Source organism: Callithrix jacchus, chromosome 1 (assembly GCF_049354715.1).
Source record: "Callithrix jacchus isolate 240 chromosome 1, calJac240_pri, whole genome shotgun sequence".
NCBI lineage: Eukaryota > Metazoa > Chordata > Mammalia > Primates > Cebidae > Callithrix > Callithrix jacchus.
The window spans coordinates 204,096,338-204,117,689 of record NC_133502.1 but is presented as its reverse complement, the minus strand read 5'-3'; the positions used below and the strand labels follow the sequence as shown (position 1 = coordinate 204,117,689).

The 21,352-nt window shown below is 44.6% G+C and overlaps 1 protein-coding gene across 10 annotated transcripts in view; it reads left to right on the top strand.

Moving 5' to 3' along the window:
- Positions 1–21,352, top strand: part of LARGE1 (LARGE xylosyl- and glucuronyltransferase 1) — a 635,729-nt gene that overhangs the window by 540,300 nt on the left and 74,077 nt on the right. For all 10 annotated transcript variants that reach the window (XM_035261739.3, XM_054245858.2, XM_035261475.3 and 7 more), the window contains one exon: positions 19,020–19,175. In XM_035261739.3, coding sequence (XP_035117630.2) covers positions 19,020–19,175 — 156 coding nt within the window. The remainder of the gene's footprint in view (positions 1–19,019; positions 19,176–21,352) is intronic.

The window sequence follows — 21,352 nt, the reverse complement described above, 5'->3', positions numbered from 1 at the left end:
ATTACAGGCGCATGCCACCACATCCAGCTAATTTTTTATGTTTTTAGTAAAGACAGGGTTTTACCATGTTGGCCAGGCTGGTCTGGAACTCTTGACCTCAGGTGATTCACCTGCCTCGGCCTCCCAGAGTGGTGGGATCACAGGCATGAGCCACCACGGACCTCAGGTGATCCACCTGCCTCGGCCTCCCAGGTGGTGGGATCACAGGCATGAGCCACCACGCCGGGCCATTTTCATTGTTTTTCATGGCTGAATAGTATTCATATATATACATGCATACATATACATACATACATATGAGCACACAGACAGACATATAGCCCACATTTTCTTTTTCCATTTATTCATTGCTGGACACTCACTCAGGCTGATTCTTTGTCTTTGCTATTGTGAATAGTGCTGCAGTAAACACACGAGTATAGCTATCTTTCTGATACAGTGATTTCTTTTCCTTTGGGTAGATAGTAGTAGGATTCTTAGATATAATGGTAGCTCTATTTTTAGCTCTTTGAGAAATCTCCATGCTGTTTTCCACCGAAGCACTAATTTGCATTCCCACCAACAGCCTATAAGCATCCTCTGGTAATAGTTTCCATTTGGCTAGTGGGCGGACACATACACAAGCACTCTTCCTACCCTGCCTGTTCTGCCTTATTTCTCTTCTCTCCTCTCTCCTTTCTCTTCTCTTTCCATTTCCTCCCCGCCCCCACTTGCTTCCTTCTTTTTTGATGGAGCCTCCTCGCTCTGTCACCAGGCAGAGCAAGTGCAGTGGTGCAATCTCAGCTCACTGTAACCTCCGCCTCCTGGGTTCAAGCAGTTGTCCTGCCTCAACCTCCTGAGTAGCTAGGATTACAGGCACATATTACCACACCGGCTTATTTTTGTGTGGCCAGGCTGGTCTCAAACTCCTGACCTCAAGCAATTCGTCCACCTCAGCCTCCCAAAGTTCTGAGATTATAGGCATAAGCCACTGTGCCCGTCCAACTCTCTTAGTTCAAAGATGGGAAAGAGAGGCACACAAAGGGAAATGACTTGCCTAAGGTTAAACACCGGTTGGCGGCACACCTGGGATAAGTACCTGACCTTCACATCATGTGCCTTTGGATCATTTCGGAGAACGGCAGGCTAAGCTGATGGGACTTGGGTGACAAGCTTGAGTCTGTTGTCTTCCCTCAGCCCTCATCCATTTTTTGCCATTTGGTAATTTTCAGAACTGAACTCTTTGGAGTTTTATTGATTTCAGTTGTCCTCCCTTGGCTTTGTTACTTATAGCTGATAAACTTCTGATGTGGTTATTGCTAGAAACAGCAAGATTCCTAGAAGCAAAGTGACGTCTCTGGAGAATGTACCCTACAACAGAATTTTCCAGAGCATATGTCCAAACAGTTCTAAGAGCTGTGCATTGGACTTGTTTAAAATGGGGGGATGGGGAGGAGGATAGGAAGAGGAGAGTGCTGTCATACCAAGCACTGCATTAGAAAGTCCTGCAGCCAGAAAATCCGATTGATTTTGTTGATCCCCATCATTTCCCATACAATTCTCTATCAACACACAGGAAAGACCCCTTTGATGGTAGAATGCCAGGTAAGAAAAGTTCCTTAGGAGCCCACACTTCCTTACATAAATACCGGCTCTATTAAGAACACAATTTGAAGAAATGAAGCACCATTGTAAAGCAGTATTTGGTGACCGTGGACATTGGGCCACTGACTGAGATGCTTCCATATAGAAGGCTCGGGTGCATGATATTAGCACTGGACCTCCGAAAGCCAATGGACTAGGCAGACAAAGGGTGGTCCCAGGAGAAGTTAGAAGATCTACTTTCTGGATTCTGGAAAGACCATAAATTGAATGGATCATGGGTTCATAGCTTTAGCAGTGATCAGAGAAGAGTAACCAAGGTGAGCAAGAGGCTAAGGTTTAATTTTCCAGTTATGAAGGGGACAGGCAGGTCACATATCCAGAGGTACATGTGAAGATCCAAACTATCCTGGAGGAAAGGGCAGCAAAACACATTTCAGCCTAGTAAACTGCCCAGTACTCAGTTCCTGCTGTGTGCAAGGGTTTGAAGACACTTAGTCAAATGGAGGATATAGAGACAAGTTCATCATAATTCCTGCCTCTAAGAGCGTCACAGGCAAACAGGGGAGACAGAAGTCTCAACTGCTAATTTCCCCATAATATGAACAATACTGTGCAGTATTGCTTAGAAGTATCCAGGTCAGAAATGAAGGTTCTAGATAAAATTGGATAGTATGAATGAACACAGGGGCCTGAGAGAACATGGTGTCCAGAAATAATACGGATATAGGCAGAGAGTTCAGACTGTGAGGTCATTTGTGCTCTACTAACGAGCCTGGACCTTAAACTATGGGTCACAGCACTAAAATATTTCTGATCTGACTTATTCTATTTTTTTTTTTTTTTGGTAAACATATTTTTATTGTGGTACATAAATACACTATAAAACAGAAAAGTATCATTTTTTTATATGTTGGAGTCATTTTAAGTTACTTTAGTAGTAATAAACCCTTTTAGGAAAAACATTGAAAGTTCATATGTTTAAACATTGCAGTATTATTGAATGTCTTCATTATTTTTGAAATGTTGGTTTAGTACTTTGTGACACAGTGATTCATAGTCTTAGTCTTAAGGACATGTTATACAAGTACTTGGATTTAATGGCTATTGCCGCCAAAAAAAGATCCCTCCTAAAATTCCCTCCTAAAAGATCCAAATGAAAAAAAGTACATCATTGGCCGTGCTTAGTACGTCTTTACTCATTGCTTCAGTTCAGTCCAAAAGTCATACACAAATGTTTGTAGCATTCAGCTATTATATTTAAGTCTCTCTTGATGACAATCATTTTCTTTTGATAATTTAATAAACATTCTTAACATTTTGGTAACACATTCAAAACCCAATGTACAATAGCCCTCACTTACTGTGGTCCATAGGTTCGCAGACACTGTAACTTGTAAGTGAAACAACATACCGTGTGCCATAGGAATTTAACTCTTGTTTATATCAACTAACCTATGGTAAAATGGATTTCATTATAGGGTATATAATTTCGCTTAAAGCTGCAGCCTCCAACGTTAAGTGTAAACTGTAATTTTTTTAATTTGGAGGTTAATTTTGAAGGTTAAAAAAGTCTGTTTTGAGGTTTTCTAAGTATATAGAAATGAAGGGTTTTGCAGGTGACACAGCATTGTTTGGTTTCACAATCCCATAACGATGGAAAGAATTTCATACATTCTCTAAAAGCTGTACCCTGTATCAGAGTTTCTGTCTAAAAGCACAATATTTACTTTCTCACTTGTCACCTTTCCACTGAAGGGTCAGATTTAAAATACAGATGTTTTTACAAAAGTGTGAGATAGAGTACTACCAGCAGCCATCCCTTCATCACGTGCGCCGTCTCTTACATGTCCTTTGCTTTGAGCTTGTGAGATAGAATACTACCAGCAGCCGTCCCTTCGCCGTCTCTTATATGTCCTTTGCTTTGAGCTATCCAGCAAAGCGGTGTGTCGTACAGATTTTCATTGCCACCTCTCATGTCACTAGAAAGTACTGTAAAATTGTAATGCTATTTTTAGTCTTGCCTTTATTAGATTATCTAAATCAGTGGCATCTAGCAGCGCTTGTGCCTGCTGGCTTCAAGTACTTTGTTGCAGGCTTGCTTAGCAATGATGGAGTCAAGGAATTCATTGTAGGGTGCGCACCCTGTGACCTTACTCCAGAATCCTTTTGTTATTCAAGTTAAAGCACTGTACCTCTAATGATTCCACATCTTCTCTTTTCATAAAATATTGTTACTGAAGTAGGAATTTACCGCTCAGTATATAACTTCTACATGACATCTTTCCTTTAGTGCTCTCTCACACACACAAAAATAACCTCATTCTTTGTGTCTTTCATTATCTAAACAGAATCTATCAAATAGCATAAGCCCGCACACAGTACTGTCTACTTTGATTTAACTCCGTAGCAAATCTACCATGTAATTCGGTCTAATACTAGTTCCTTCAGCCCTTCAGCATGGTTTTCTCCAATTCTTGCTGCAGTATTTGCTGACAAAGGAACTGACTTTATTTTGTTACCATATTATCTTTGTATGTTTTTACAGCCATTTTTGCCAAGGCAAGAAAAGCAAGTAAGTGTTCTCCTTAGTGGACTTTATGATCCTTCATTTTGATGAAAGAAATCTCTAAAGAGAATTCTAACCTCTTCAGGGAGTTCAGTGAAACCTTGTCAAGCTTAAGGCCCTCTGTCACAAGACTTTAAACATGATTCAGAAATTACGGAGATGACTTCCGCATATTCTGAACGCTTTGTTTTTAACTGTCTTGCTAATCACACATCTTTGTACTAACATTAAGTAATATCTCAAGGGGTAATGCGTTCTCAGTTTGAAGTTCCTCATGAATGAGAGTGGCTGTAAATTCATATTTCACATAGTCTTGAGAATTTAAATTTTTTGCCAATTTCTTGTCAGATCCAATTAGAGAGTCATTTCACTACTTTGTAATGGAGCTAAGGAAGAGCTTATACTGGGAACAGAAGTGTCAGCTCAGCTGTTTTCTTGCTATTTACATGAGCTTGTCTTATTGCTGTTCTCAATCTGTCACTCCTTTATAGCACTCCCTTTTTTAATTATAAACTTTTATTTGGAAGGATGTTAGACTTAAAAGTTTAAAAGGTAGTATAAAGAGATTGTATGTATCTGTCATTCAGTTTCAGTTTCCCCTGGCGTTAACATTTTTTTTTTTTTGGAGTCAGAGTCTCGCTCTGTTACTAAAGCTAGAGTGCAGTGGTGCGATCTCGGCTCCCTGGAACCTCCACCTCCCAGGTTCAAGCAGTTCTCTCCCTGCCTCAGTTTCCCAAGTAGCTGAGATTACAGGCTCCCACTACCATGCCCAGCTAATCTGTGTGTGTGTGTGTGTGTTTTAGTAGAGACGGGGTTTTGCTATGTTGGCCAGGCTGATCTTAAACTCCTGACCCTAGGTGATCCACTTGCCTCAGCCTCTCAAAGTTCCAGGATTATAGGCGTGAGCCACTGCACCTGGCCAGCATCTTCTAGCAGTGGTACATTCCTCAAAACCAACAAACCAACATCAGTTTATTGCTTTTCAGGTAAACTTCAAGCTCTTATTGCATTTCACTCATATTTTTCCATTTAAGCTTTATTTCCTTCATCTCCTTGGGTCTGTCATAATTTCACAGTCTTTCCTGGTTTTTCATGACTGACCTCAATAGTTTTGAGGAGTGCTGGTCAGATAGTCTCTAAAATGTCCCTTAAGTTGATTTTTCTGGTATGCTTTCTCACAATAAGACTGAGGTTATAGGTTTTTGGAAAGAATGTCACAGATGTGGAATGCGCTGCTCCTCATCTTGCATCAGGAGGCACGTGATGTCCATACACGACACCACTAGGAATGTCAGCCCTTCTTATGTGGTAAAGACAATGCTTGCTCGGCTTCTCCACCGTAACACTATACTACCAGTTTTCTCTTTCATACTCTATTTTTTGGAAGGGAGTCATTACCTCTACCCTGCACTGGAAGTAGAGGGATTAAGATCGTCCCCCTGCAAAAGGAGATAGTAGTATCTACATGTATTGTTAGAATTCCTCTGTAATCGAAGATTGGTAACTTTTCCTCCATTTATATTTATTTATTTTAAAAATCATTTAAATCTATATATACTCATTTATTTTATACTTTGGGTTATAATGCTGGACTCTTCTTTAAGCCATTTATTCATTTTGTGAGGTTAATATTTTAATTAAAGATTAGCAATTATAAAATAATATTATGAAATACACTAAAAGTAAGTAATAGTATGGTTGGTTGGTAGAAGACTTTGCCAGATTCATTTAAACCCCGGAACACCTCCATATGTGAGAGCACCATGGCACCATATTATGCCCTCTGCATTGATGCAGCTGGATATGGGTGTTCCCATGACTTAGCCTCTCCATGGCTCCCTCTCTTTCTTTGCTTTTCTCTGGTATGACAGGGTGGCTTCTTGAGGCCTCCAGCCAGTAGGTAGAGCTTAGTCATTCAGCAGATACTAACTGCACACTTGGTATGAGCTAACTGCACACTGGTTACTCGGTAGCGAACAAGACACTGCAGGCCTTGAACTTCCATTCTACTGCAGAATACAGCTATCATGCAGGAAAACAAATGACCAATTGTCATTGCAGGCCAAATGTGCAATGAAAACATAAAGCAAAGGCTAATGGAAGAGTGATTAGCCCTCATGAACCCAGACTGAAGAGGCCGGCACCTTTTCTCTTGATGTCTCTTCAAAAGGACTCTGTTGACCCTTCATGGGGACAGGTGTTTATGCAAGAACCCATGTCTGTGTTCTTAGGAACGGTCAGGAATGACTCACTGGTCCACCAGAGTCTATGCCCATGCTTCTGGCAGGTCAGGTATGACTGACAGCCCCAGTAGAGTCGCGGGAAGACGTCGTGGTCTGCTTCTAAAATGACAGTGATGCATGGCAGACAACAGAGCAATAGTGGGCCACACAGAAGGTGCCTGCTGGGAACCAGTAAGCGCAGCAGCCTCTCCCAGGGTTTCCAAGCAGTGAATCCTATGGTGCCCACCCCCAAGGGCATTATTGAAATTTGGCCAAGTTGGCAACGTCCCACGGGACTCCAGCCAGCTGTTCCTCAACCCACCTTTGTCAAATTCCTCCGCTAAGGATCCCATGCCAACCTCTAGAGGTGGGATCTACTTCCTTCTAGCCTGCCTGTCCTCAAGTCGCACCCCTCACGAGGAAACTGGGGATGCTAAAATGTGAATACCGTCTTAGTAAGTAATTCCATAGTGACAGGAAGAATACAGGGCTGGTTATCGCTCCTGGTCTTGTGTGGGTTGTCTGCGGGGAAGTCGCATCAAGGCAGCTGTCACTGAGGACACTTAACACTGTTTGCATCTTTTTTCATGTACTGATACCAAGGCAGCATCAGGAATTCTTTGCATGTAACAGAATCCAGTTCAAATTGATTTTTACCCTTATTTTAGAGCAAAAAAGGAACCCAAGATATGGAACATGATGAACATTAGAGAAAATACAGCTAAATCGTCTCATTCCCAACCCTGAGTATTGTGAAAAGTATTCATTTTCCTATTGACCCTTATCCCCTCCTTACCCTCTACTGCCTTGGGTAGGGAAAAATAAGAAATGTTACAGAGGATAACCCCTTCTACAGATGAGGGGCTGTCTCTGTGATATTAGAACAAGAAATTATAGGATATAAGATGAGTCCTGGGATTCATGCATTGGCCTGAGTGTCATGAGAGGACTAAGTCATCAATGAGTCGAGTCTCTTTTCTTCCCCTTTCCTGGATCATGATGTGCTTTCATCTGGGAAGAAATTTTTCTTTTCTTTTTTGACTGGGACTCCTAAAAACCAAAAGGCAACAGGAATCTGTGTGACAGGAGCGAGAGTTATGAGTGTCAGGACCACAGTCTGCACTGTGGCAAAGCTTTTGTGGCTGCAAGAGACATCTTGGTGCAAAGGGCGCCGTTTTTATTTACTAGCAGTACCTGATTATTGTCAGGAATAGGAAAGGAGAAGGGAAGCCTCAGCAGCTCATGAGGAGCATAAAAAACCTGAGGTACAATCTATGGGCAGTCAGCAGACATTGACTAAGTCTCCTTCTGCATACAAAGGTGGATAGAACACAGCTCTGACATTCAAGGATCCAACAGTCCAGGTTGTTGAACAGACACTTTAGCTACTGCTGAGCCTTCCTCAGAGAGATCATGTGGGGATGGAGGGTGTATATTCCACAGACTTGATTCACTTCACATGCTCTGAGCACAGATCTGCCCCAGGCTCCATGGTGGACATCTACATTAGATTCTCCGGAGGAACAGAACCAGTAGGGTATAGATCTATATCTGTCTGAGGATACTAATTATGAGAATTGACCCATGGATTATGGAGGCAGAATAGACCCACTATCTGCTGTCTGTAAGTTGGATTCCCAGGAAAGCCAGTGATATAATTCAGTCTGAGTCTGAAGGCCTGAGAACCAAAGAAGCTAAAGGTTAAGTCCCTGTACTAGCCCATCTTCATACTTCTATGAAGAAGTACCTGAGACTGGGTAATTATAAAGAAAAAGAGGTTTAATGGAGTCACAGTTCCACCTAGCCAGTGAGGCCTCACCATCACAACAGAAGGTGGAGGGGGAGCAAAGGCATGTGCAGGGGAACTGCTCTTTATAAAACCATCAGACCTCGTGAGACTAATTCACTATCCCAGGAACAGCACAAGAAAAACCTACTCTGATGATTAAGTTACCTCCCACCAGGTCCCTCCCACAACACGTGGAGATTCTGGGAGCTACACTTCAAGATGAGATTTGGGTGGGGACACACCAAATCCTAGTGGTCCCAGTCTGAAAGGACGAGGAGGAGGAGGAGAAGACTGATGTCCCAGCTCAAACAGTGAGGCAAAAAAAAAAAAAAGCAAATTAGCAAGTTTCTCCTTCCTCTAGTTTTTGTTCTATTCAGGCTGTCAGTGGATTGGATGATGGCTACACATACTGGGAAGAGCCATTTGCATTCCTGAGTCCACTGATTCAGATGCTTATCTCATTTGCAAGCATCCTCACAGACACCTAGAAATAATTGTTTTGCCAAATATCTGGGCACACTGTGATCCAGCCAAGTTGACACAAAAAGAATTAGCTGCAACATTGCCATTACAGCTTTTGTTTCATTGATCCTCTGCAGCAGGTATTACTTTCTTTTAAGAGGCTAGAAAATAGAGTTTCAAATATAGTATGTAATTTGGGGTGGCAGAAAGGCAGTGGTAAAATTTGAACCTAAGTCTTACTGGATCAATACCTTGCCCCTGCCCAAGAGCACTCTTGATCTCTGCATAGTACTTTTTTTTTTTGAGGCAATGTCTTGCTCTGTTGCCCAGGCTGGAGTGCAGTGGCAGCTTGGCTCACTGCAACCTCCACCTCCCATCTGCCCAGTACTTTAAACCCAACTTAAAGTGTTTGTATTTCAGAACAGTCCCCTCTCAGGTCTCTCCTTGAAGTCTACCCAGGAGAACCTGCTCCTGGCCCAGCTTTATCTTTGGGCTGAGTTTTCTGTACCTTCCCTATCCTTACCTGTCAGGTTGTATGACAATCTGCAATCCCTTCTTTAAAATATTGTTTCTTACTCCTCCTTCCCCCATTTAGGTTCTGTTTTCATCCAGCCTTTCTCATTGGTAAGATGACTCTTTCACGAAGTCTAAACCAGATGTCTTTTGGAACTGAATGAACACATGCAATATACCTTCATGTCCGTCATTTCATCAGTCCTGATACTGACCACGGCTTTGCAAGGTGGTTGTGGTTATGCCCCTTCTACAGATGAGGGGCTGTCTCTGTGATATTAGGCAACTAAGTGCAGATGAGAGCTGGAGCTGGTTCTTGCTTGTAGGTTTATCTGCTCCTCCTTTTTTTATCACGCATCGTAATACAGAAGATGACAAAAAGGACTTGTGAAAATATTGTCCTTCTCTGTGAAATACCAAACAAGGGGATAACAGCAGGAGCTTAAACTCCTTCAAGAAAAAGTGACAAGGTGTTTGTCCCTTAGACAAAAGGGGAGTATGTTTCTCCATTCCAAAGCCCACGTTAGTAGAGCTTTTATATTTGATTTACCATAGACAGACAAAATGTGAGGATTATAGAGAATGTTATCACGATTTCCATTCTTGAACCAAAGGGCAGCTACTGAATACTAACTATGTGCCAGGCACTGTGACACTCCAAAAGAATAATAAATCAAGTTCCCTGCCAGCCTGGAAATTCACATCCCAGTGCTGCCAGGTGCAGATACGTAAATAAATAATTATGAGAAGCATCCGATGAGTTCTCTAAGAGTTAACTGCAAGAGCCTGTAGCGCACTGAGGAAGGACCTAGCTACTGCCTAGGGTGTTAGATTTGGAATGCTTACAATGAGAATCAGAACACCTAATTTGCAGTGCCTTAAAGTAGGGGGTTTGAATTTCTTACCAGAGAATTCTAGAGTAGGCAAACAGACATTGGCTCTTAGGAGAGCAATGTGTTGACCTCTCTTATGGTCACAGGATGGCTGTCCTGGTTCTAGTCATCAGATCTGTTCACGATAGAAAGGTGAGTAAAGTCCGAAGAAGACACTAGCCACCTGTGAACCTTTTTATTAGGAAATGGAATGCTTCCCTATGTATCTTTTTGGGCATTCCTAGGTCACATGGTCGTCTCTGGCTGCAAGGTAGTCTGGGAAATCAGAGACTCAGATCATCATGATTGGCTTAGATCTTGGATCATGATTTATTCACAGGGGCGGGGACACTGCAATTACAAACAAAATTAATGTCAGGAAAAATGGGGGGTAAGCGGAGACATGCAAGGAGGCAGCCTTCTGTGAGTGTTCAGGGAAAGCTTCGCAGAAGATGTGCATTTGAGCTCAGCCATGAAGGATGAGCTGGCACTGGTATGAAAAGAAGGTAGGAGGCCAGGTATGGTGGCTCACAGCTGTAATCCCAGCACTTTGAGAGACTGAGGTGGGCGGATCACCTAAAGTTAGGAGTTTGAGACCAGACTGGCTAACATGGCAAAAACCCTGTCTCTACTGAATATACAAAAATTAGCCAGGTGTGGTGGTTCATGCCTGTAATCCCAGTTACTGGGGAGGCTGATAGGGGAGAATTGTTTGAACCGGAGGCAGATGTTGCACTGAGCTGAGGTGGCATCATTGCACTCCAGCCTGAGCGACAAGAGTAAGACTCTGTCTCAGAATAAATAAATAGAGAGAGAGAGAGAGAGAGAGAGAGAGAGAGAGAGAGAGAGAGAGAGAGACAGAGAGAGAGAGAGAGAGAGATTGTAGAGAGAAAGTAAGGACATTCTAGCAAGGGGGAGAGCATATGAAAAGGCACAGCATCATGAGAGACAGGTTTAAGAAACACCATGAATGCCTTTTAGCCTGAATATAGAGCTGGAATCATAAGTAGGAGGCAGTTTGCAGCAGGCTTACCTATCAGGCTAGGTGTTATTCTGTGGGAGTGTTGAGATGGAGACCTGTTTTCTATGCCTTTTATCCCAGTAATGTGGAAGAGATGAGATTCATGTTCTTACTCACCTAGCATGTGGATACAGGCTCTCATTTCTTTGCTCTTTTTCACCATCAATTACTCTTGTGAACCTTCTGGGGTCTAAGTGCATCTGACGTGTTGGCTGAACTCTTTCCATAGCCTCGTCCTTGTACTGAGGTCTTGTTTCTGCCTTTGAACTGCTTTTTCCTATGCCCTTGATGGGCGATAGAGTTTCTCATGTCTCCTTTAATCACATTGACTTCTGCTGCCTTCCCAGATGATGTTTAAGTTTCCTGGACAGTAATCAATTTCTGTCCATTTTCTCTGGCTCAGTAGAGGCTGACTCCAAGTCTGCACATAGACTCAGCCTTTATAGGCATTTTAGATCCAAGCAGATCACACTCCTGGGGCCCCTGATGCTTGGCAGCTCCTGCAGCCCACCTGGCATGCAACCTCCATTCTCCCTTGCTCTGCTTCCTGCCAGACTGGAGGCTCAGCCTCTGTATCTGGGAAATCCTAAATCCCCCTGCATCCCTAGCATCCCAGGGATGGGTATTAGAAAGGGAAGGTAGGTTTCATTTCTGATCCTGTCACCTTTTGTAAATCTCATGTTCATTTCTGTAAACAGAGTCATTTAACGATGACAGATTGGGATAAATAAGGGACACAGATTTCTAAGTTTTCTATCTGCTTGGGTTCTAATCCTCCTACTCTCTAGCTATGTAACTTCAGGCAACCTACCAATGTTCTTCACCTGAAAGGTAACACAGTAAGAGCATCACTTGTCTCATGGAGTTGTGTAAAGAGAAACAAGCTATTAGAAGCAGAGTTTTCAGAGCAGTGCCTGGCATACAGTAAGCATGTGATATATGTTAGCTGCTAATAATAATTATTATTATTACAACTGTGATAACATGCCTCAGAAAGGGGAACAAGTTATGATATATTTTCATCACAAACCTTGTAGATCCACATGCACTTATCACCTCCTCACAAAAATCTATTTTGGGTGCATTCTCCAATGTCACTCTGTCTCAGACGTGAATGCCTGTCAGTAAATGTCTACAGCACCAGCTTGCTGCCCCCAAGTTAGCAATGATGGGTGATTCTTTCCCTCAAGAGACCAGAACATGACATTTCTTAGGAGTTAGACAAGCACTGATAAAAAGTAGCAGCAACACGGGATCCTAGGACAGATTTTCAGAGTGAGGAATGTGGTCTAGTGGAAAGAGTGGTGGCCCAGGAGACAGAAGCTGGCTTTGCTTCTGCCTCTGCTGTGTGACTCTGGGTAAGTCACCTTTCCACTCTGGGTCTTGGTTTCTTTGCATTTAATGTGACCCCACCGAGGAAAAATCACCAACAGCCTCTTTAAATGCATGTTATCATACTTGAAGTTTAAAATAGACAGTGTTGTGCTACCTTCCTCTCTTTAGAAGTTCTAAGTTTCAGAAAGAGAGTTGTGGTCTCTCGCGAGTATATCTGCATTCACAGCCCCTAGATCCGTGTGTGGCACAAAGTCAGTGCTCATCTTACTCTATGTTGAATGACTAAATGAGATATAATAGAAAGAAAACGATTTCTGAATTGTGATGGTTAATGCTGAGTGTCAACTTGATGAGACTGAAGGATACAAAGTATTGTTCCTGGGTGTGTCTGTGAGGGTGTTGCCAAAAGAGATTAACATTTGAATCAGTGGACTGGAGAAGGCAGATCCACCCTTAATCTGGTGGTCACAGTCTAATCAGCTGCCATTGAACATAAAGTAGGCAGAAAAATGAGAAAGGGAGAAACTGGCCTAGCCTCCCAGCCTATCTGTTTTACCTGTGCTGGATGCTTCTTGCCTCGAACATCAGACTTCAGGTTCTTCAGTTTGGGGACTTGGACTGGCTTCCTTGCTCCTTAGCTTGCAGGTAGCCTATTGTGGGACCTTGTGATTGTGTGAGTTAATACTTAATAAATTCCTTTATATATCTATCCTGTTAGTTCTTTCCCTCTAGAGAACCCTAATACACTGAGCAAGACAGATCTGATTTTGTATTAAGCTTGAACACATACTCAGTCACCCTGGGCTAGTCTGAGGCTCAGACTCATCCTCTCCTTATAAGTTGTAAGTTTGCTATTTACTCCTTTATAAGTTGTAAGTTTCAGAACGGAAACAATAATAGAAACCACTGTACCAGGTTGTTTTGATTAAATGTGATCCCATGATCACGTTCATGAATTCTGAGGGGGAATGGAGACAATTCATTACATTTAATATGCTATTCAACCCCTGAAGTAAGGGCAGTAGGGGGCTGTTGAGGAAAAGGTGAGAACTATTTTGTTTCCTTTATAATCCCATGATCACATCCAATTTCGAGAAGTAAATAATAGGTATTATGTATTTCATATCCAATATATGTACATGGATACATACATATATAAAACACCCTGGCCTGGCCGGACTCATTGGCTTATGCCTGTAATCCCAGCACTTTGGGAGACAGAGGTGTAAGGATTGCTTCAGTTCAGGAGTTTGAGACCAGCCTGGGGAACACAGTGAGACCTCATCTCTACAAAAAATAAAATTAGCTGGGCGTGGTGGTGTGTGCCTGTAGTCACGGCCCCTCGGGAGCCTGAGGTGGGAGGATTACTTGGGTCTGGTAGATTGAGGCTGCAGTGAGTCCAGATGCACCACTATACTCCAGCCTGGGTGAGACAGCAAGACCGTTGCTCCAAAACAAACAAACAGAAAACACCTAGCCGGATTTCTAACATCTAATGGGTGTTAAATACATGACAGCTGTTGAGGTTGGTGCAGAAGTATTTTAAAGGCAAAAACCGCAATTACTTTTACACCAAACTAAATATATTTAGACCCTAGCACAAGGTAATGGAGTATTCTATGGCCTGATGATTGAAAATTCAGGTGCAAAATGTAAATATGAATATATCTTAATAGATTTTTGAATGGGCTTGACTGTCAGAGGGAGCGGCATTGCAAAGCGCTCTTCAGAACGCCCTGTGCTTGCCAGCGACCTCACCATCCTCTTCCCCATCTTCCTTCTTATGTGACACTAGCATTGCCCATAGTAAATACACAAACCCAGATCTAGTTCACAAACTACACAGATGCAGAGCGGGATGAGGCTTGATGAGCTCACACATCGCTTGGGGCGTGTTGTGGGGCACCAGGGGACCTAGGTCCTAGTCCCAACCCTGACTTGGCGCAGACGCACTATGTGATCTTGGGCGGACTCAGTTCTCTGTAAATTTCACCCTCCTCATCTGTAAAATGCTCAGCCCTTTAGGATTAGATGGGATAGTAGTTAGGAACCTCAGGTTTAGGCTCTAGAGCCAGCTTCCAGTCTCACCTCTGCAACTTACCAGCTGTGAGATATAGGCAAGTCACTTACCATCTCCATTAAGTGGACAATGGGATTCAAATGGGCTTGTTTGGAGGATTTAGTGAGACCTTGTCTCTAAAGAACCTGGCAGATTTATCAACAATACATTAAGCTTTGTTTGTCTGGGGGCCCATAGGCCAGCCCTTCTTGTCACTTAGTTTAAGTTTCTCCCTGTTGAGGAAGCTTACATTTCCTCAATCAGATCCACATCCGTCCGTCTTCCTGCTGGCTCAGCACTTGGCAAGCACCAGAATCATTCGCAGAGAAGACATGATCCCCACTGGGTGTGAGTGACTCCAGCCCACATGCAGTTATTTTAATGCATGGCCAAGGATCTTATGCCCAGATAGAATGTGTTCTCAGGGGAGAGTCTTTCCTCTCCTACCCTTCAAAAGGCACAAGAAGACAACCACACATTGCATACTCACTCTTCCCTGAAATGTAAGCCTCATCAAGTAGTTTCATTCCTGCCAGCCCTCTCTGTACCCCCCGAATGCTGAGCGCTTGCTTCCTGACTGATGCTGGCAGGAAGGAGAAAGGAGGGCAGAACTCCTCCTTCCCTGCCCCATCTTTGAGAGGGAAGGAAACCCACACTTACGGAGCCACACTGACATACAAGCACTGAGCTAGCATTTGTTTAACTCTCTTACCTACTTTGTCGGGCTTGCTGATCCCCTCCTTGCACTTGAGGAAATAGGTTCCAAGCCGAGAAACGAGTGGTCCAATCCCAGCTAAGTAAAGAGCATAGCTGGGATTCAGACCTCGACTGGTCTGACATCCACAGTTCTTTATCTGGATACTTTATCCTTGTTGGTTATGGAAGGTTGGGGGGGGGTGTGGTTTGTACCAAACAGGTTTCCCATTATTCATTATGCCATGAGAGAGAAAACTGGTCTTCTAGAGCAGTATTTATCCAGGCATCTTCAATGGGTATTGCTAATGCACATTCCCAAATCAGAGGGCAGAGGGTGCTGGGTCTCCCAGTCCTCTCTTCAGATGGCAGCTCTGGACCCTGCTGTAGACTCTCATAGACAGAACCCTAACCAAATGAGGGAATGAGGAAGCGACTGAGCTGTGGGCACCCAGTTCCTTCCCTCAGTGTCTTAGTCCTGTCTGACTGCTGGATGTTTATTTCTCATTTCTGGAGGCTGGGAAGTCCAAGGTTAGGGCACTAGCAGATTCAGTGTCTGGTGAGGGTATGCTTTCCAATTCATAGTTGGCACGTTTTCCGTCTGTCCTCACATGGTGGAAGCGAGCAAGGGAGCACTTTGGGGTCTCTCTTCTAAAGGCGCTAATACCACTCATGAGCGTTCTTCCCTTGTGACCGAAGGACTTCTCAAAGATCCCACCTCCTAATGTCATCACCTTTTGACATGTGAATTTTCTGGGGGAGTGGGAGACAATCCATTACATTTGATACACTGTTCAGCCCCCACAGGAATAGAGAGTAAGGGCAGCAGGGGGTATTGAGGGAAAGGCGATTTTGTTTCCTCTATAAAAGCTTGGCTTCTGTCCTCCACTCTATAGAGGAAAGAACATGGGCTTGGGAATCAGACATGCTTATGTCTGAAGCCTGGTTCCCATGTTTGCCAGCTAGGTGGCCACAGGCAAGTCACTTTTTCACCGTTTCTTCCTCTCTCTGATTGCATGCCTTCCTAGGGTCATGGTGAGGATTAAAGGTGACGTGTTCAGTCCATGGGTGAGCCCCCCAGGAGAAGGCTCCTAGCCTAGGGCGTGAACAGTGGCCCCTCAATACAGGCTTCCCTTTCCCATCTCAGGTATCCCGTTGAGGGTTCTCTGGGGACTATGCTCAGGTATTCATGCCATTGCACTGGGCTCAGCCTTGCCTTGGTGTCTGCTGAGGAACATTGAGAATATGATCATTTATCACCAGGACCTCCATCACAGCGCGGCCCCCTTAGGGTCTTTTCCAGCTTAGCTGTTTCTGATACTATGTGATTTTCCTCACCTGGACTCTCCTTGTCCCCATGAGACACTCAGACTGTAGGTGCTGCCTCCACCCATCATTCAGGATTTGGCTCATGTAGCTCAGCTAGGAGAGCCCATGTGCCTGGCCCAGTCATCTGTTCTCGGTCCCTGTGTGCTGATGTTGGACATGGTGCAGGCGCAGTGAGTACTTAAACAGGTGGACTCTGGAGCCAGGCTTCCGAGGTTCCAAGCCTACTTTTCTCTGGCCACAGGCGAACTACAGAGTCTGTCTGTGCCTCTATTTCCCCATCTGTAAAATGGAGTTCATAATAGTGCTGCCCCTTAGGCCCGTTATGAGTGTTAAATTAATGCCAGTGACATTTTACTAATCAGGGTTATTCTGTAGCAGTCATGAATTGGCTTAATACTAACAGTGAATGCTGCCAGATATTAATAATTAATTAAGGTGATTTCTTAGAACAAAGTTTAGTACCATTAAGTAGTCTAGGCCAGGCCTGGTCACTCACCTATAAGCCCAGCACTTTGGGAGGCCAAGATGGGAGGATCACTTGAGCCCAGGAGTTTGAGACCAGCCTGGGCAACATGGCAAAACCCTATCTCTACAAAAATTAGACAGGCATAGTGGTATGTGCCTGCTCCCGAATATTCAGGGGGCCAAGGTGGGAGGGTCACCTGAGCCCAGGAGGTCGAGGCTGCAGTGAGCCGAGAGTGCACTTTGTTATGACTGTGTCATAAACAAGTTAATAGTCTATAAATATTTTATTGCTTTTCCCAGATTTGCTTTTCTTGTGCATATCTTATCTCTCCAACCAAATGTCCCCAAGGCCCTTTCTCTTGACTAGATGTTACGACGGACTCATAACTGTCATCCCAGGTTCCAGGTTTGCGTCTTCCCCATTATAATCAGACGGATCTTTCTGAAACCTAGAGTTACGGACGTTCCTCCCCCTGAATTTCCGCAATGCCCACAGTCTTGAGTGCTGAGCATGGGTCTCTCAGGTCCAAGGCCTGACCCTGCGACCCCACCACCACCCACACCGCCCCACATCTTTCCATCCCTTGTGTTCCAGCTAAAGCATTTGGGTTCTCATGTTCTAAATGAGCCACCTCACCCCACATGTCTTTCCTCTGCCCTGGGCCCTGTCTCCCTCAAACTCTAGCACAAGCATCTTCTTCTTTGATACTTCTCTGGTCATTCTTCAGCTCAGATTTCTTCTCTTTTGTTTTTTGAGTTGGAGTCTCGCTTTGTCTCCCAAGCTGGAGTGCAGCCGCATGATCTCGGCTCACTACAACCTCTGCCTCCTGGGTTCAAGTGATTCTCCTGCCTCCGCCTCCTGAGTAGCTGGGATTATAGGCGCCTGCCACCATGCCCAGCTAATTTTTGTATTTTTAGTAGAGATGGGGTTTCACCATGTTGGCCAGGCTGGTCTTGAACTCCTGACCTCAGGTGATCCATCCACCTCAGCCTCCCAAATTGCTGAGATTACAGGCGTGAGCCACTGTGCTTGGCTTCTCATTTCTTTTGATCCTCTCTCTATTATCACATTCAAATGACCTGTTTGTAGACACTTTTCCCCAATTGACCATGAGTGTGCCAAGGGAGGGCCCCAGTGTCCCATGTCTCTGGCAACTTCCCAGTCCTGTGTACTCTAGGCACTCAGTAGTGAGAACCAGCATCTTTTGAGCACTTACCACGTGCTAGGCATTATTTGCATGCTTCATAGGCATGAACTTGCTTATATTTCAAACAGCTTTATGAGACACTGTATCTATCATTCAACATCCTGGCAGGAGGCAGACACCACAGCAATTTGAACAGAGAAGTTAATCTTTAAAAATATTTATTAAGCATAAAGTGTTCAGTTGGTTCAAGAAGCACTACCCTAGAGCTGAAGGAAAGGGAGAAGAGGTGGAAATGATGAAAACCTGGGGCCAGGACTCAGACCACTAGGATGGGGTCACCAGCCAATTCAGAGTCAGTATCACTGGGCTGAGAAGCAGGGACTGCGTAGCATGTTCTGAGTGTGGGGAAAACTGCAAAATAGATTTTTCCTACTACTGCAGGAAACAGTTGCCACTGCTGGGCTGGAAAAATGGGACTAGGGTGATGCCCACAAGGACAAGAAGCAACAGGAGGAGCAAGTGCCTTTCTCCTCTTCCAGACCCTTGATGTCCTAGTCATGTCCCTTCTGGGCAGCAGCTACTGGCAGCCAGGTGGCCAAGCAGAATTGGGGTTTGCAGGGTCATGGCCTAAGCATCCCATCTTAGGGCGGAGAGATAACAATGTGATAACTGGCACAGATCATTCCCATTTCACAGATGGGGAAATGGAGGCACAGAGATTCAGTCACTTGCATGAGATTAAAGGACTACATAGAGCCAAGTCAGGCTTTGATCCTAGGCAGTCCCAGGGTTTGATCCCATCTGACCTGGCCTCAGAGCCGTTTCTCATAACCACTGTACCACAATGTTGAATGAGTGAACGAACAGACCCTCAAATCATGCTTAGCCCAGTGCTGAGCTGTGGCTTCCTACATGTGTGAGGGTCCTCTCCCACCTGACTGCCTCCTTATCTCCCTGCCAGGTCATTCACTGGAACTCCCCCAAGAAGCTCCGGGTGAAGAACAAGCACGTGGAGTTTTTTCGCAACCTCTACCTGACCTTCCTAGAGTACGACGGCAATCTTCTGAGGCGGGAACTCTTTGGCTGCCCCAGTGAGGCTGATGTCAACAGTGAAAATGTAAGTGGCTCGCAAGGCTCGCCAGGGAAGGGCCGGCTTCTCTACTCATCCAGCAAGGATGTCCCCCATGCCGGGCTCTGTGTAGGGCAGGACCTAGATGAACATGATGTCACTGGTGGCATTGTGTCTGGTGGGGGAGACAGGTACATCAGCGGTTCCCTTGCAGGCTGATCCCTGTGGATGTAGATGAGGTACATTTGGCCCAGACGAGGTGAAGTCAGAAGTGAGTCTCTAAGCAGAGGAAACAATGAGCAAAACCACCAGTGAATGAAAGATAAGTGTCTCTCATAGCCAGGAAACTCCAGCGTTTTTGTGGACATGATATCCACATGAGAGACCCGGGATTCGGTGTAGTCAGTACGGGGGGAAACACAAAAAGAGCTTTTCATGAGTAACTGGCTCCTTTTGGGGTCAGCATGGATGGGTACCGACAGTGTTAGGCAGGAGCTAAGTCACGCCATAGCTCTAGACTATGACAGCTGTTCCTGTCCCTTCACCATTTATCATTTGTAATTTGTCCATATGTTGTATCTCATATGATGTTCATAGAAACCCACCTTTTATTTTTTTTCTGAGAAGGAGTCTTGCCCTGTCACCGAGGCTGGAGTGCAGTGGTGCAGTCTCGGCTCACTGCAAACTCCACTTCCCAGATTCAAGCTGTTCTCCTGCCTCGGCCTCCCAAGTAGCTGAGATTATAGTTGTGTGCCGCCACACCCGGCTAATTTTTTGTATTTTTAGTAAAGACGGGGTTTCACTGTGTTAACCAGAATAGTGTCGATCTCCTGACCTTGTGTTCTGCCCGCCTCGGCCTCCCAAAGTGCTGGGATTACAGGCGCGAACCACCATGCCTTGCTGAAACACGCTTTTTAGAGTTGAATAAATTAAGGCACAGCGAGATTAGGCAGGTTGCCCACGGTCTCACAGCAAACAAGGAGCAGCGTTGAGACTGATTGGCAGTTTTTTGTGGGATAGTGAGAAGAGACACTTTAACAGAAAAAGCAGAGCATGTGGAGTCAGGCTGACCTGGGTTTGGCTCTAATTCCTTTCAGTAACTACCTGTGTGACCTCAGATAAGTCACTCAACCTCTGTGCCTCACTTTCCTCAACTGTCAAATGGGGAATACAAACTTTTGTGGGGCTGGGTGCGGTGGCTCACACCTGTAATCTCAGCACTTTGGGAGGCTGAGGTGGGCAGATCACCTGAGGTTCTGAGTTTGAGACCAGCCTGGCCAACATGGTGAAACCCTGTCTCCACTAAAAATACAAAAGTTAGCCGGATGTGGTGGCGGGCATTTATAATCCCAGCTACACGGGAGGCCGAGGCAGGAGAATCATTTGAACCTGGGAGGTGAAGATCATGCCACTGTACTCCAGCCTGGATAACAGAGTGAGACTCTGTTTCAAAAAAAGAAAGGAAAAAAAACTTACATAGGGTTTTTGAAAGTAGCTGAGAAGTCGCATGCAAAGCACCTAGCTCGGTGTTGGCCCTGTGTTAGATGCTTAGTAAATATTTGCACTCTGCACTTTCCTTGACCCTTAGTACTAGACACAGAAGTATCTGGTTCATTCATTTAGGCAGCAAACATTTACTGAGGACCTTCTACTTATTCTGCACACTGAGTATTCATAGGTGAAAAAGGACTTTGGTTCCTGATCTCATGATATTTATATTCTGGCGGAGGAGACACAGTTAATTAAGTGAACTATCAGAAAAAAAAGATCAGCCAGTGGTAGCTGCAACATCGCAGTGTATTCCTGAGCCGCTGAGCAGCTCCACTGGTTTGAGGATTTCTGTGAGGAGGTGATGTTGAATCTGAAACCTCAATGCTATGAACAAGTTTGCCATAGAAGAGCAAGGGGAGCACATTCCAGGTGGAGGAAGTAGCTGGTACAAAGGCCCCTGAGGAATGACAGGTTTGGGGTAGGAACAGAAGGATGGCCAGTGTGCCCAGGAGCTGGTGGACAGGGAGGGCTCAGGGAGGCAGAAGCCAGACTGGTAGGTTGTACATTGAGCTGAAGAGTCAGAATTTTAGGGCCAGGCATGGTGGCCCATGCCTATAATCCTAGCACTTTGGGCAGCTGAGGTGGGCAGATCTCCTGAAGCTAGGATTTCAAGACTAGTCTGGCCATCAGGGCAAAACCCTGTCTTTACTAAAAATACAAAAAAAATTAGCTGG